The following is a 17,013-nucleotide window of genomic DNA, read 5'->3' on the forward strand; positions in this document are numbered from 1 at the left end:
AATGACTTGTTACCAACACAAGTGTATAAATACTACTTTTTAAAACTCCAATATATAAATATATAATTTCCATATATGTTCATACTTTATGAATGTTCTATAAAGTTTTTACTTATTTTGCTGAGTAAAATATGAAGTTTTATTGGAGGAGGTTATACATTTATGAATAAAGCACTATTTAAAAATTACAATAGGTTTGGAGTGCCTGGGTGGCTCAGTCGGTTAAGCGTCTGACTTTTGGTTTGGGCTCAGGTCATGAGCTCACAGTTCATGAGATCGAGCCCCATGTGGGGCTCTGCACTGATAGAGCAGAGCCTTCTTGGGATTCTCACTATCTCCTTCTCTTTCTTTCTCTCCCTCTCTTTCTGCCTCTCTTCACTTGCACGCGTGTACTCTCTTTCTCAAAATAAATAAACCTATAAAAGGGGTGCCTCGGTGGTTTAGTTGGTTAAGTGACTGAGGTCATGATCTCACAGTCCGTGAGTTCGAGGCCCGTGTCGGGCTCTGTGCAGACAGCACATATTTGAGTACATATTTTTAAAAATATTAAAAAAAATAAACCCAAAAAGAATTATAATAGGTTTCTTTAATCTTCAGCTGTTTTCTTTGTAAGAGAGTACTTTTTTCTTCCTAATTTTTTTGTAGTATTATCACTTTAATACATAGTACTAACATACATGGTTTATCATTGGAATATATAAAATAAGTATTATAAAGACACATCAGACCTTTAGAAATATGGCTACATAATTTGTTCACTGGTTTATTCAGCAGACCATTAAGTACCAAGTAAATGCCAGCACCTCTGCTAGATGTAGAGATAAAAGAAGAGAGACGGTCTGTACCAGCACCTCTTAGCTTTTTTTTTTTTTTTACTGAAGAGGCTGTTTTATTTTATTTTAGTTTTTACTTTTTTTTACATTTATTTATTTTTGATAGAGAGACACAGAGCACAAGCGGGGGAGGGGCAGAGAGAGAAGGAGACACAGAATCCAAAGCAGGCTCCAGGCTCCGAGCCATCAGCACAGAGCCCAACGCGGGGCTCAAACTCACTGCGAGATCATGACCTGACCTGACCTGAAGTCAGACATCCAACCGACTGAGCCACCCAGGTGCCCCACCAGGACCTCTCAGCCTTTGAAGAGATGGACAAGTTGAAAAAAAAGCAGTGATGACAAAACAGTGTGGAAATATTTGGGGAGTGCAGAGGAGCGGGTCGCGAGGAAATGCTTCTTAGAAATTGGTACCTCAAAGTAGGGATTGGCCATTTAAAGAGGGAGGAAGCATGAGGCCAGAGAAACTGCACATGTAGACCCTGGTGGCTAGAGGAGAAAGAACATATTCAGTGACCTAGCAGTCGTTTAGAGGAGTTAGAACAAAGGCTGTGTGTGTGGTGTTGGCTACTGAAGACACTGGAAGGCAGGGGCCACATGATGGCAAGCCTTGTCTACCACATCAAGGAGACTTTAGTTTATTCTGAAAATACTGGGGAGGTTTTTCAACAAGAAAATAGGCAATGAAAATTATTCTTCAAGTTTGACAAGTAAGTCTTTGGTAATATTTATTAGCAAGAGTTATTTCAGTAGGAAAATAAGGCGAACTTTTAAAGTTAGTAAAGGTGATAATAGTAAGTCAACTTGAGTTTGCTGCATCTAGGTCTACGGATTCTGTTTACACACACGTCAAGATTTATCCATGCATATGATTAGCCCAGCATTAATGAGGGAATAGTGGGGTGCTGATATGCCTGCTTCTTGGAGTAGTGAAAGTATCAGCTTAGCCACCAGACGGTGGTGCTAGCCACAGAAAGTAGGTAATCCAGTGAGTTATCTCCCTTTACACCCAGGCTAATAGATGGGAGCAATGACTGTGTCAATTGATTGCTGTGTAACAAACCACATTCCAAAGACTTAGTGGCATAAAACACCAATGCTTTGCTTGTGTTTCTGTGAGTTGGAAGTTCAGGTAGGCTCAAATGGGACCACCACCTTGGCTTCTTGCGGTGTCGTCTGGGCTCATCTCTGAATGTGCGGTCTGTCGGCAGAAGACTAAGGGTTTTTGGATGGGGCTGCTGGCCCGGCTGCCTCAGTTCTCATCCACACGGCTTCTCACGTTTCAGTAGGAGAGACTCAGCTTCTTAACATGGTTGTGCCAGCATTCCAAGAGGGTGAGAAGAGAAGCTGTGGGACGTCACATAACATCACTTCTGCCACGTTCTCTTGGTCAAAGCAAGTCCCAGGGCCAGCCCAGAATTAAGGGATGGGAACATAGACTCCATCATTTCAGAAGATTGTCTGTGGCCACACTTTATCTACCATAGCCCCTTCTCTGGCCACATTTGTTAGCATTCCTCCCACATTCCGTCTCTCGCAGGACTCTCAAAGTTTCGTCCCATCATGGCAGCAGGCTTGAAGTTCATGATCTCATGATACAGGTCAGTTCTGGATGCAGATGAGGCTTCCAGGTGCAGCACTTTAGTTACCTGTGAACATAAGAGCCACGCTCAGCCATCCACAATGATGAGGAGGGACAAGTTAACCACACTAGATGCTTGCATTCGAAAAGGAGAGTGACCAGAGGCACGTAGCGGTCACTGCCCCCCTGAACTCCTGTCAGGCGTGTGTTGTCAATGCCCCCTATTCTTGGGACAGGGAATGGTTCTGCCCTACTCCATGATTCTCCAGGACCCTTGGCTCCCTCCTCTGGGGTTTCTTCTCTTTCCCGTAAGACATAGCTTATCATGTGCAGCTTTCTTACCCTGCTTCATGCATGGAGAAAAGTGGCTGTTGGTATTTTTCAATAATACAGCTTTCTTGAAAAATGTAACGGGTCTCCTCTGAATTTTAATGGTGTTCACTACATCCCCCAAAAGCCACATCTATAACTGTTTCTGAGACAGACCTCTCTACTTTGGGCACATAAAGCTTATATGGAATAATTCTCACAAGATTCCGAGTAGGACTTTTGTCTAGCTGATGACATTTACTAGGTACCACCCAAAGTCTTTCTGGAGTCTTAACAAAGAGTAATACAGCCATTTTGTCACCATTCTTTGCTGTCAGGGAAAGAGGAACGACACCAGGCACTGGCTGGGCAAACTGTGGCCTGCAGTCCAAAATCCTGCCACCAGTGATCTGTTTTTGGACAGCCCACAAGCTAAGAATAGTTGTGAATTTTTAAAGAGTTATTAAAGGAAACAGAAGAATATGTAATAGAGACCATTTAGGACTCAAAAAGCCTAAGATGTTTACCATCTGGTCCTTTAAAAAAAAAAGTGTGGCACCCATTATAATTCAAGAAAAACTATCACCATAATGTTTGACATCCATGAGAAAAAGCAGCGTGTTTAGCTTCCTGAGACATCAAAAGCATTTGGCAAAGTTAATCCATTTTTCTTAACAAAAACTCAAAAAATAGATTCAGGGGGTGCCATATGCAAAGGGTAGAAAAACCAGTAATATTTTTAGGAAAAAGCTCCACAATAGAATCAGTAGAAGAATAGTTCTTTATGGTTATTTCTGTTTGATATCATGTTTTAAAAACGTGCAATACTGGGGCGCCTGGGTGGCTCAGTCGGTTAAGCGTCCAACTTCGGCTCAGGTCATGATCTCACGGTTTGTGGGTTTGAGCCCTGCTCTGGGCTCTGTGCTGACAGCTCGGAGCCTGGAGCCTGCTTCGGATTCTGTGTCTCCCTCTCTCTCTGCCCCTCCCCCACTTGTGCTCTGTCTCTCTCTGTCTCTCAAAAATAAATAAATGTAAAAAAAAAAATTAAAAAACATGCAATGGTGAAGTGGAATATGAAAGTAATGACAACTCAATGTGAGAAAGATGGAGTAACAAAAATGCCATTCTTAAAAGCAATACGTACAGAAAACTCCGGAAGATCACTGTTTCCTTTAGCTATAGCTCTACAGCTAGAAAATAAAAGAAAAAAGATGCTATTTACAGTACTAATAGAGTCATGTTCTTATATATGTATGTGTACACATATATATTAGAAATAATTATAACACTCTGGCAGAAGGAATAAAGGACTTAACATATATTTCTGCTTATGTCTGGAATATTTAATTTAATTAGCATGTCGAAGTGCCGATTTAAAGTAATACCATTAATACCAATTAAAATGACTCCAGTAGTCTTCCGTCACGTTCTGAATGCAATTCAAGCTCTAAGCTTAGCCTGTCATCCTGGGGTCCTCGAACCCCATGATCTGGTACCCACCTGCCTTTGCGACTTGCTGGACATCCGTCTGGCTCTCCATCTCAGCCCTTCCCCTGGCTCATTTGCCCTTTCTCTCCCATCCTGCCACCATTACTTCTAGACAACTAGGGTAGGCAATTAATATTCCAGTCTAAACACTTGAATCGTAAAAGGAACAGCCTGACACCTGGTAGGCACTTAAAATATATTTCTTGAATTGAACTAAAAATGTACCACCCGCATGAGAGTGCTTTTCCTGTTTATTATTGGTATAAACTTTAAAAAGACATGTTGCAGTCATTTTCCCTGCAGAAGGAGAAACATAAAAATGTAACTATTAAATGAGAAGGGGTGTGATTTCTATAGATCGGACAGTCCAGGAATAGCCAGGCGATGGATCTGTTTATAGCATGTATTGCCTAAATTGCCTAATAGGCCATGTTGAGAACTCTCCACTTGGTAGACGTGAGGTAACACCCCATTCTTCTGGACACTGTGACTAATTAGGATCTTGGGAGAGAAAACCAGAGCTTGGTTTGCCCTAGTTTGCCAGGATGCCTGCAAAATAAGAGAAAACGATTTTATGGCTTGCAAAAGGACGGAATTAGATGTGTGGTTTCTCTGGAATTCGAAAGGATAAGTAAATCTGGAAATATTCAATACCCAAGAAAGTAAGAGGTCCAGAGGATTACCAAGAGCTTCCCCAGTGATGAATTGTGTTAGAAATTATTGTGATTGAATGAAGTCAAGAATTGTTCAGTCACTGTTCTATTGGGCCACGGAGAGGCGAGGGGTGTTCTCCTCAGAATGCACTTCCAGCAGAGATGGCAAAAACCAAAAACCTGCACTTGCCGCAATCCCATTCTTTTGAAGGGCCCATGGTTTCCAAGAACTAATCCACTTGGTGAAATGGGGATACAGGCATGCAGTCCAGAGGGGGAACAGTAAACTTGGGTTGGTGTGGAACAAAAAGCATCACAAAAGAGGTTTAGCTGGGGCTGGGCCTTGAAGGTAGTGAGGGACCCCTTAGCTAAGTGGGAGGGAGTGACAGAAGTTCCAGACAATGTGTCATACTGAGGTCGGGAGGCAGGAATGCCTGTTCACGTAGCGATGAGGATTTGCCAGTGTCCTGTCCTGTCCTGTCCTGGAGCAAGGGCTGTGGCACTTCACACACTCCTAAGGTTTCTGCAAGCTCTATTAGAATGTGACTAGTTCATCTGCTAAAGAGAGAGACTCCGATTAGGAGGACTCTACAGGAACGATGTGCCCAAAATTGGTTTACATTTTTTTAAAGACCATATTACACATAGATAACTCCAAACTCCTTCACATGGCCCACAGGCCACCTTGGATCTGGCACTGGCCACCTTGCCAACCTGTGCCCTCCAGCCATACTGGCCCGCTTGCTGTGCTGTGAAATAGCCGAGCTCATTCCCTGCCCTTCGTATACTTCCAAGAGCCCTTTTCCTCCAAATCTTTGCGTGGATTCCTTCTTCTGTTCATTTAAGTATCTACTCAAGTGGCCCGTCACTCTATAATCCCGTCCTGTTAATTTTCTTTATAGCACTGCGTTCTGTCTGGAGTTTTCTTATTTGTGCCCATTATTTTCCATCTCCTCTGCCCGAGCATCAGCTTTGTGAGAAAGTGAATATTGTCTTCTTTGTTCGCCACTCCATCCAAAGCGTCTGGCCCATGGTAGGGGCTCAGTAAATATTTCCTGATTGAATAATAGAGACATTTAGACAGGAACAGTTCAGCAAGTTGACTGCTGTATGAGAAGTAAATCAGGAACCTGAAATGTAGCTTTCCTGAGGAGGGGATTAGAGAAGGCTTTCCACAGAGGGACTAAAGACCTGCCTGAAGAATGAGTTAGCGTTTGGCCGATGGGAGGACGGTAGTGGACAACTGCAAAAAAAGCAATGCGTGTGAGGCAGGCGTATTGGGGAGGTCAGACCAGTAGTGTTCAGGAAACCCTTCGTAGCTGGACATGTGGGGTTGGGTCAGGTGTGGTGGCAGGAGCTGACACTGGACAAGTCAGTAGGAATCATGTCGCGAAGGGTCTTCTAAGCCTGAAAAGAAATTCGGATTTTCCCTTTGAAGTATTTCTGAGCCTTTCCATAACCAGGGCACTAGAAGGAACAGTCTGAATGCCGCGCCTCTGCTCTTCTCATTCCTTTCAACTCTCAGCCTGTGGCATCTAACTTGCACCCTTATCACTGCATTAATGCCCCCTTTGCTGAGGTCCCTGGTGACCCTCTACTTGATAAATGCTTTTCTGCCATCATTTTATACAACTAAAGAACAACAGCTCTTGACCTGGTTTCCTCTCTTCTCTCCTGAACTGCTCTCTTCCCTTGATTTCTCTTGTTCTACACTTCTTTGGGGGCGCTACTTCTCAGTCTCCTTTACAGACATCTTTCTCTCCCGCACCTTCTTCATTCTTGAAATGGTGAGCGTTCCAAAGCCATCCGTCCACTCTTGTCATTCTTCATGCTCTCCTTAGGAAATCTCCTGTGCCCTTGACTTCTGCTGCAGGGACTCCCAAAAGACTTGGGAGTTGTGTACTTCGCGTCTTTTTCTTAAGCCCCAGATCTATCTATCCAGTCACTTTGTTGCCCAAACCAGAATTCTCCAAGTTCTTTCAGATTTTTCTTTTCTCCCCGCTTCCACCTCATAGATGAATCAACTGTAAGTTATTTCAGTTCCTCTTTGCAATTTCTCAATTCTGTCTCCTTTTCAGATTTACTGTTAGCACTTCTGGTTATCAGTATCTCTTATCCAGATTATTGTTTTCCTTGCTTCTAAACACTGATCAATCAATCCCTCTCCCTCCCGCCCCAATTCTGTCCTCTATACAGTGGCTAGAGTGGTCTTTCTAAGAAGCAAATCCGATTATATTACTGTGACTCCCTGCCCACTGACTAAAGTGAGGAATCTGAACTTCATTTGTCAATTCCTTTACTGCCCATGACGTCAGTGTCCAGACTGGCTCTCTGCTTCCAGTCCCACTTCCATACTTCTGACTGGCAATGACCGCTCCTTTTTCTGATCTCCGACACCGAGTATCTGTACCACACCCAGGTACTTATACCACATGCCTTCTATTGTTCTTTAACTGTTTGTGTGTATGTATTTTATGGACCAAATGAAGGGACCTTCTCCAGGGCTTGGACCATATCCTCCAGAAAGGGTAAGACAGTCAGTGCTGTGGACATAGTGTGCAGTTGATACATATTCATTAGATTACCTTCACTAATAAGTCTTCATAGATGTTCTTCATTAATCATGTCAGTTTCTCCTTTTAAAATTGTGTTCTCTGAGTTTTACATTTAACCGCATGAAGACTTTTTGTTTAGTAGCTTCATATTATTGGTTTGCTAATTAATAGGGCTGAACTTTTCATTTTCACCTAGCACATTTTTTTTCATAGATGAGGAATTCTTGCAATGTGCATGGTGGTAATAACAGCTATTTGGGGAAAAATCAGCAAGAGTGTGCTAAATACCGTCCAATACTCCTACATTCTTCTGTCATTGGAAAGGTTTATAAATTGAAAAGTATCACAACTTTAATTGGATTTGAGATCAGTTAATTTGATTCTTAGCTTCTCAAATGCAACCTTTTAAGAAAAAAAGGAACTTTTGGTTCAATTTAAGACAAAGCGCTAGGAATTACATGTCTCGTGACCTCAGAACATGAAGGATTGTTTTGTTTCTAACACAGGCATTGACGTGTAGAGAAGAACTCCTCACTCTACTCCTGTCACTCCTTCCACTGGTATGGAAGATACCTGTTCAAGAAGAGAAGGCAGCAGGTATGTTTCTTTTATCATATCACTTGCGTTACCAAAATTCCACTGGGGAAAAAAAGTTCCGTTGAAAAGCTCCTTCTGCCTTGACAGTTGATACAGTTCAAATTCAGAAGTGTCTATTAGTGTGAGACTTGACATGAGAAGTTCTTTACGCAAACACATTTTTATTTCTGCTCATACAAAGACCATGGTGCTTCTTAGGGGGTTACTCTAATGACGATTAGAAAACATATGAGGAAGGAGATCACTTAGCAGAAGGAGTAAATGTAGGTATGCAACCCTGTCTGAGAAATGGATAGTGAAATGTTCAAAAAAAGAAATGAAATTTCCTTCGCTTATTTTAAAGACTGCTTTCTATGACCAGTGCTCTACCAGTGACTTTTGCTGTTTAGTTTAGGGTTTTGTTTTGTTTTGTTTTAACATTTCTTTGAGAGGGTTAATTGGAAGGAATACTTTGTTTCAAGGCTGGGTAGAATTCTTTCACTAAGGTCAATATCTGTTGTTAGTTTCTGATTTTGAAAAAACTTACACACACACATATATCATATTAAGTGTATGAAACTCTGTTTAAATGTTTCAGTAGAGGAATTACAGTTTTCCTCTTGACCATTATGTGATACGTGGGATATGTGATTTGTGAAATGTTTAGTGATCTCTCAGGATAAAAATAAATCTTTATATATTGGATTTTAATGCCACGTATGCATTTTAATTTCTGATATGAAGCTCTCTTCAGGGGATTAAGGTCTTGTAAGATTGCCATCCTGCTTATTGGTTGATTCACTAACTCTCTGCTCTTACTTACTTCTGATTTTGTAGAATTCACAAATTGTCTGGCACTTAAGATATCTGGTATTCTTTTGGGAAAGCTGTCTTCCTTGCCTGCGTCTTTTGCATCGGTAGAATTTGTCCAACTCCTTTTAATCTCTCCCCTTCCTCTCTTAATTAAGGCCGATATCTTTTATTTAGAGATTGTTATTTATTTGTTCTAAATTGCAACTATATTTTTCACATAGATCTTTCTACATAGCAGTGCAAAGGGAAAGACCGATTTTCTGAACTTTTTAATTAGTAAGGAAGATTTATGCATTTCCCCCAGAGGGAGGTATTGTGCGTGGGCCATGTGCTGGGGCCCTCAGTTCGAGGCACTGACGACAAAACGGGGATGCCTGTTCCTAGCTCACTGTGAGGCACATTCAGTAATATTTTGAAGAACTCTTTTAACCTCAATCTTTGTGAATAATCTATTATATGCTTTTAAAATAATTTTGGGAAATCTTAAAGTTCTTAAGTTATATCAATAATATAGACTAAGTACTGTTTTTGAGAATATAATATGCCTTTGTTTCTTAATTAATGGGACTGTTGAAGGAGATTTGTAATATAGTATGAAGAGTAGTGCCAAATCCTAGATAATCTAGAGTCTCGTCTGTTGATGTCAGAGTGTAAAGTATGGTTTTTAAATTAGATTTTCTTCCCTAATTTTGTTCTCCTTTGTTGTGTTCCAAATCAGTTTGTATCCCCTGAACCAGTGCTACCTGGGACTGAGCATGAGAAAAATAATTATGGGGGGAAAGTGATCTGGAGACATAACACATCGCTAAGGGAAATCAGCCCCAGTAAAAATTAACGGAGGAAAAGCTCCTAAAGTGGAAGATAGATAAGAGAATAATCACCTACACAAATTGAGTTTGAAAACATATTAAGGTATTCTAAATTTTCTTTCTTCATTTTATTAGATTTTAATCTGCCGTTCTCAGCTGATATAATCCTGGCCAAAGAAAAGAACTCAAGTTCACAAAGATCTACTCAGGAAAAATTATATTTAGAAGGAAGTGCCCCATCCGGTCAGGTTTCTGCAAAAGTAAATGTTTTTCGAAAAAGCAGACGACAGCGTAAAACCACCCACCGCTATTCTGTAAGAGATGCAAGAAAGACACAGCTCTCCACCTCAGACTCAGAAGCCAATTCAGATGACAAGAGCGTGGCAATGAATAAGCACAGAAGGCCCCGTCTGCTACAGCATTTTGCAACACAGTCTCCTAAAGAAGACCACCTTACAGCTAAACTTGACCACTTAGCAACCAAAGAACGGACTCCTCCCGACACCATGGCTTTGGAAAATTCCAAGGAGATCCTTCCAAGACAGGAGTCAGACACCGACATTTTGAGTGAGCCAGCTGCCTTGTCGATTCTCAGTCACATGAACAATTCCCCATTTGACTTATGTCATGTTTTGTTATCTTTATTAGAGAAAGTTTGTAAGTTTGACATTACCTTGAATCATAATTCTGCTCTAGCGGCCACTGTAGTGCCCACGCTGACTGAATTCCTAGCGGGCTTTGGGGACTGCTGTAATCTAAGGGACAATTTGGAGAGTCAGATGGTTTCTGCAGGCTGGACTGAGGAACCGGTGGCTTTGGTTCAACGGATGCTTTTCCGAACAGTGTTGCATCTTATGTCAGTGGATATTAGTGCTGCAGAGGTGATGCCAGAAAATCTTAGAAAAAACTTAACCGAATTGCTTAGAGCAGCTTTAAAAATTAGAACTTGCCTAGAAAAGCAGCCTGACCCTTTTGCACCAAGACGAAAGAGAACACTACAGGAGGTTCGAGAAGGCTTTGTGTTTTCAAAGTACCGTCACAGGGCCCTCCTCTTACCTGAGCTTCTGGAAGGAGTTCTGCAGATCCTGATCTGTTGTCTTCAAAGCGCAGCTTCTAATCCCTTCTTCTTCAGTCAAGCCATGGATTTGGTTCAAGAATTCATCCAGCACCATGGATTCAACTTGTTTGAAACCACAGTTCTTCAAATGGAATGGCTGGTTTTAAGAGAGGGAGCTCCTACGGAGGCCGCAGAGCATTTGAAGGCCCTGATAAGCAGCGTGATGAAAATAATGAGCACTGTCAAGAAAGTGAAATCGGACCAACTCCATCACTCAATGTGCACAAGAAAAAGGCACAGACGGTGCGAATACTCGCACTTCATGCACCACCACAGGGATCTCTCAGGTCTCCTGGTCTCGGCTTTTAAAAACCAGGTTTCCAAAAACCCATTTGAGGAGACCGCAGACGGAGACGTTTATTATCCCGAGCGGTGCTGTTGTATCGCGGTGTGCGCCCACCAGTGCCTGCGCTTGCTGCAGCAGGCTTCCCTGAGCAGCACCTGCGTCCAGGTTCTGTCTGGTGTGCACAACGTCGGAATATGCTGCTGCATGGACCCCAAATCCGTAATCGTTCCTTTGCTCCATGCGTTCAAATCACCGGCGCTGAAAAATTTCCAGCCGCACATACTGAATGTCCTTAACAAACTTATTCTGGATCAGTTAGGAGGAGCCGAGGTCCCACAGAAAATGAAGAAAGCAGCTTGCAACATTTGTACCGTTGACCCTGACCAGCTAGCCAAATTAGAGGAAGCACTGCAGGGAAGCCCATGGGAGGCTGAACCTTCCCCAAGCCCGTCCAGTCCCTCTCACAGATCTCAAGGGATCCTGCCCAGCAGTGGGTCCGAAGACCTGCTGTGGAGATGGGGCGCCTTAGAGGCTTATCAGAATTTTGTTTTTGAAGAAGACAGGTTCCGTAGTGTGCAGATTGCAAATCACATTTGCACTTTAATCCAGAAGGGCAATGTAATTGTTCGGTGGAAGCTGTATAATTGCATATTTAATCCCGTGCTCCAAAGAGGCGTCGAGTTAGCACGTCACTGTCAACACCTTAGCATTACTTCAGCTCAGGCCCACGTGTGCAGCCGTCATAACCAGTGTTTGCCTCCGGAAGTGCTTCAGATTTACTTAAAAACTCTGCCTGCTCTGCTTAAATCAAGGTTTGTATGTGCGCGTGGGTGCAGATATTTTTTTCTTGTATGCTTTTGAATGTCTTGACCTTTTATTCTTTCCTAGGATTTAAGTTTAGTTTAACAACAAAGAATGAATGTTCCCATCTCAGGTCAGATTTTTTTTTTTTTTTTTTTACCTTGATTGATTGATTGATCTATTTATTTCATTTTACTGGAGTGGTTATAGGGCAGAGCATAGAGCCATTGATTTTAATTTCTCGGTGGGGAAAAAAAGTGAAGTTTAAATATATCGCTGAGGGGAAAAAAATGGACACAACATAGATATCCAACAGCAGGGGCAAGGTTAAATTAATTAATTTATATTTACTTGATAGAATATTTATTAGTCATTAAAAAGAATGTTTACAAAGAGCTTATAATGTTTTATAAAACATACAAAATTAAAAATATCACCCACTTATTTACAACTTTGTAAAATATGCACATACCTAAAATGCTAATTATTTGTCAAGGCAGTAGATTTAAGGGAGTTGTTATTTCTCAAATACCATAGCCACCTTTATTATGTATACAATGCATACAGAAAAATATAGAAAATACAGAAAAGCAAAAAGAAGAAAAATAAAATTACTTAGAATTCTACCAATGAGTGTTTTAGATTTTGTGATTGTCAAGTACTTAAAAAATAATTTTATGAATAAAGCTAGCTTCTGATAGTCTGGCCTTTCAAATTAATGCATATATCATTTTAAAAACATAATAAAATATAACCTATCGTTATCTTTACAGTCTTTTTTTTTTTAATTTCTGACATTCTGACATTGTTTAAAAAGAACTGACTTTATTCAAAAGTTTTGTAACTCTTTGGTATATTTGTGGACACCCTGGATCTTTGCTGAGCTGATTTATATTAGTTATTACTAGGATTCCAGTGATCCAGTCCTGAGAATCTCACCTGAGACAGGGCTGAAAATCTTCAGCTCGGTAGTTTGGTTCCTTCCCTTTGTGAGGGGCAGGTGTAAAACAAAACGTCTTGATAGACCATGGGGCAGACAAACAAATGGACACCCAAATGCCTGCCTGCTTGCAGCATTCGTCCATCTGAAGTGTGGAGGTGGTTGTGGCATTTAGAACTTGTATAGAATCTGCCATTTGGGGAAAAGTATTTTTCCCTGAATTGTTTCATTTAACTTGGGATGCATGTGATCCAGTCTTTCTAAATGATGCTTGAGTCATTGCAGTGTTTAAAGAAGGATGTGAAAGCAAGTAGAAAGTAATTGGAGATCCTCATCTAATGAAGAATGTTGGCAAAATAATTGATGAATTGGATGAGTAGTATATACCACGTGCAACAATGACATATTTAAATGGTATATTTGCCTCTGTATAAATGACGTTTCTGTTTGTAAAATCTCGTGTATTTTTTTTTCCCTCACAGGGTAATAAGAGATTTGTTTTTAAGTCGTAATGGAGTAAGTCAAATAATTGAATTAAATTACTTAGATGATGTTCGAAGTCATTCCCTAAAAGCATTTGAAACTCTGATAATCAGCCTAGGGGAACAACAAAAAGATTCTTCAATTCCAGGTATTGATGGGCTAGACGGCGAACAGAAGGAATTGTCATCTTTAAATGCAGGTACTTCCTTTCGTAACCAGCAAGCTTATTCAGATTCTCCTCAGACTCTTAGCAAATTTTATGCCAGCCTCAAAGACGCTTATCCAAGGAAACGGAAGTTTGTTAATCAGGATGTTCATATCAACATGATAAACCTGTTCCTCTGTGTGGCATTCTTATGTGTAAGTAAAGAAGCAGAATCTGATAGAGAGTCGGCCAATGATTCCGAAGATACTTCGGGCTATGACAGTACAGCGAGCGAGCCTTTCCATCATATGCCGCCATGTTTATCTCCTGAGAGCCTTGTCTTGCCTTCTCCCAAACACATGCACCAAGCGGCAGACATTTGGTCCATGTGTCGTTGGATCTACATGTTGAGTCCAGTTTTCCAGAAACAGTTTTATAGGCTTGGTGGTTTCCAAGCGTGCCATAAATTAATATTTATGATCATACAGAAACTGTTCAGAAGTCATGAAGAAGAGCAAGGAAGAAAGGAAGGAGACCTAAATGTACATGAAAACCAAGATTTAAATAGAACTTCTCAATCTGAGATCACTGTGAAGGAAGATCTATCATCTTTGACTATGAAAAGAGACTCCATGCCATCAGGAATGGGTAGTCCAAAACAGAGTGCTGACAGTTTAGGTAAATTAGAGTCACAGCATATCTCTTCCAAAAATACAGGCCATGTTTCAGCTACTGAAGCTGCTCCTGAGGAAGCAAAGGTATTTATGAGTCAAGAAAGTGAGACCTCACTTCAGAGCATACGACTTCTGGAAGCCCTTTTGGCCATTTGTCTTCATAGTATCAGAGCTAGTCAGCAAAAGATGGAATTAGAGTTACCTAATCAGGTAATAACTTGGTCCTTTGTTCAGCTATTATGTAATATATATGTATGTGTATAGAAATACTTTTTTTCTTTTTTTGTTTTTTCTTAATTTTTTAATGTTTATTTATTTTTGAGCGAGAGAGACAGAGTGCGAATGGGGGAGGGACAGAGAGAGAGGGAGACACAGAATCTGAAGCAGGCTTCATCCAGGCTCCAAGCTGTTAGCACAGAGCCCGACATGGGGCCCGAACTCACCAACCGTGAGATCATGACCCGAGCCAAAGTCGGACGCTTAACCGACTGAGCCACCCAGGTGCCCTGTTTTTGGTTTTTTTTTTTTTCCTTTTTTTTTAAAGTTCTTTGTTTTTAAGTTTCTTTGTTTTAAAGGTCATTTTGTTTTTCCAAAGATTGTGTTTTGACAAGCTCCTGTATGGTTAACACAGTACCAGGTATTGGGGAGGACAGAGGAGTACATGACCCAGTTCTTGCCCTCAGGAAGCTTATAGTTTAGTTTGGAATGCAAAATCCGCATATGTCAAAGTTACCAACCCTGAAAGGCATTAGATATGCATTAAATGTCATGAGTGATCGTGGACTTTGTGTTTCAAAGTTCAAACTTTGCAATCTCGGTGTCATGCTGTCTGGTGCCCTGCTCAGATCCCCTTTACCCTGCTGATGCACCCGTCTGCCATCTGCTACAAGGGCTCACATCTGCACTCATCTCCCAAGGACTGCCCTTGGCTCATGGAGATGCTCCTTCTATAGATGCCTGGGAAGGGTGCCCATAGCCAGTGATGGATGGATGTAGCTGTGCAGAGTGGGGACAATCTTTGTGGTGTAGTTCAGCCTCCAGAGCTTCCGATAGAATTGGGCTGGGGCTCTGCATTTATTCTGAAATGACCTCTTGGCCTGGATTTTCCCCGCAACATAGCCTGCCTCCCTCATGACCTTACAGATTTCTCCTGGGATCACCTCTCGACTAAAAAAGGAATCCTCAGTTTCAGGCCCTGCTTCTAAGGAAACTTCAAATATGGCAGATCGCCTGTTCATAACTCATCCCTAACTTGTCAGCCAACAGTCTCTCCCTACTACAGTCCCTGTCTCCCTATTTCCTCCTGTCTAAAAACTTGTGATGCTTCCACATTGTGAGCAAACTCCTTAGGATAGCACACAAAGCCTTTCAGTGTCTTGTTTCCACTTCCTTGCCTGGCTTCATTTCCTGCCATCCTTCACCATGCTGCCATCAGCCATATGGAGCTAGCCAACAGCTTCTCAAGATGCCACTCTTTAGTAGTACTTCTGTACTTCTGTGCCTGTTTTTCTGCCTAGTATACTCTCTCCCTCTGTATGTGTGCTGTCTACCTCTGTTCTTTATGGTCCATGTCACACAACCCCTCCCCTGGGTGTCCCCTGGGACACTTTTGACAGGTCTCTCAGGCAGCTTCTCTCTTTTTGTCTCTCAGAGAACTTTGTTTATAGCTCTAGTATGGTCATGATGATATCTTGCCAATGTGTATCTGTTTCTTTCGCTGGACGGAGGCAATTCCTTAAGGGAGACGTCAGTTTCGTATCCATCTTTATGGCTTCATTGCCTAATATAGGTACATAGATAAGCAGCAAGAGTTTCCTTCAAAGACAGAAGGGAGGGACTAAGGAAGGGAGAGAGGGGGAGGGATTAGAATATAAGTGCTTCTTTGACTGTTATGGAATCTCTAAGAATAAGGCATTTGTAAAATGTAGAGGTGGTTAATCAAAACTCTGAAGTTTCAACTATTTTTTTTTTGTATGTGATATAGTCAATTTATGATACATTGAAATTCAGAATGAAATAAGATGAGTAAAACATTTGATAAATAAGTGTTATTAATTATAACAGGATATTTGTATAAGGGCTGGATATTTATAGTCAGTATACTTTCATATCTGCTGCAAATAAATGTACTAATAACTTTGTACATCTTAAGTAAATATTTATTTTGTCATTGTTTAATTTTTTAAGCACGTTATTAATATTCTCAGTATCCTTTATTTTACCTTAGAATTTGTCTGTGGAAAACATACTGTTTGAAATGAGGGACCATCTCTCCCAGTCAAAGGTGATTGAAACAGAATTAGCAAAGCCTTTATTTGATGCCCTGCTTCGAGTCGCACTGGGGAATCACTCAGTAGATTTTGACCACCATGATGCTATGACTGAGAAGGTATGGATAACATTCAGTTGTGTTTTTTAGGTATGACTAGCAGAGGCAGACGGGCATGGGATGGGACCAGCCACTGATGAATGTGGTTAGAACACGGGCCAGGATCTGGTCATATCTCCTTCTGTGAGTCATATCTCCATCACGTGGGATGGACAGTATTCACTCAGTGCCCCGTTTCATGAAAAGCAGGAGAGCAATGTGACGTGCTTGTTTTCATCTAATCTGGCAGTTTACTGACAAATTGCTCTCAGTGAGACAGAAATGTATTATTTGATTTGCTAAGTCTCGCGTATAACCGATAGTTTATTAAATGATCATTCAGGCATGGTGATGACTCAGCTCTCTTTTCTGATCCTATATTGGTACAGTTAATATTTCCAGAACTCTCTATTCACTTTCATTTTAAATCACTCAACATAAAAATGACTAGTACTTGCAAAGAAATTAGCACAGTTTTTCAGTTATTCGTGTTGGCATTTTTTTTCTAAAAGAACTATTTTAATATTTTTCCTGAAACCGTGATGCATATTTAGTTTACTTCCCTCTCCTTTCCTGTTTCT

The 17,013-nt window shown here is 41.1% G+C and overlaps 1 protein-coding gene across 7 annotated transcripts in view; it reads left to right on the forward strand.

Moving 5' to 3' along the window:
• Positions 1-17,013, forward strand: part of LYST (lysosomal trafficking regulator) — a 243,766-nt gene that overhangs the window by 98,092 nt on the left and 128,661 nt on the right. For all 7 annotated transcript variants that reach the window (XM_042961056.1, XM_042961055.1, XM_042961058.1 and 4 more), the window contains 4 exons: positions 7,927-8,017; positions 9,754-11,833; positions 13,245-14,274; positions 16,292-16,453. In XM_042961056.1, the coding sequence (XP_042816990.1) occupies positions 7,927-8,017; positions 9,754-11,833; positions 13,245-14,274; positions 16,292-16,453 (3,363 nt within the window). The remainder of the gene's footprint in view (positions 1-7,926; positions 8,018-9,753; positions 11,834-13,244; positions 14,275-16,291; positions 16,454-17,013) is intronic.

Source organism: Panthera tigris, chromosome D2 (genome assembly GCF_018350195.1).
Source record: "Panthera tigris isolate Pti1 chromosome D2, P.tigris_Pti1_mat1.1, whole genome shotgun sequence".
In the NCBI taxonomy this organism is placed as follows: Eukaryota; Metazoa; Chordata; class Mammalia; order Carnivora; family Felidae; genus Panthera; species Panthera tigris.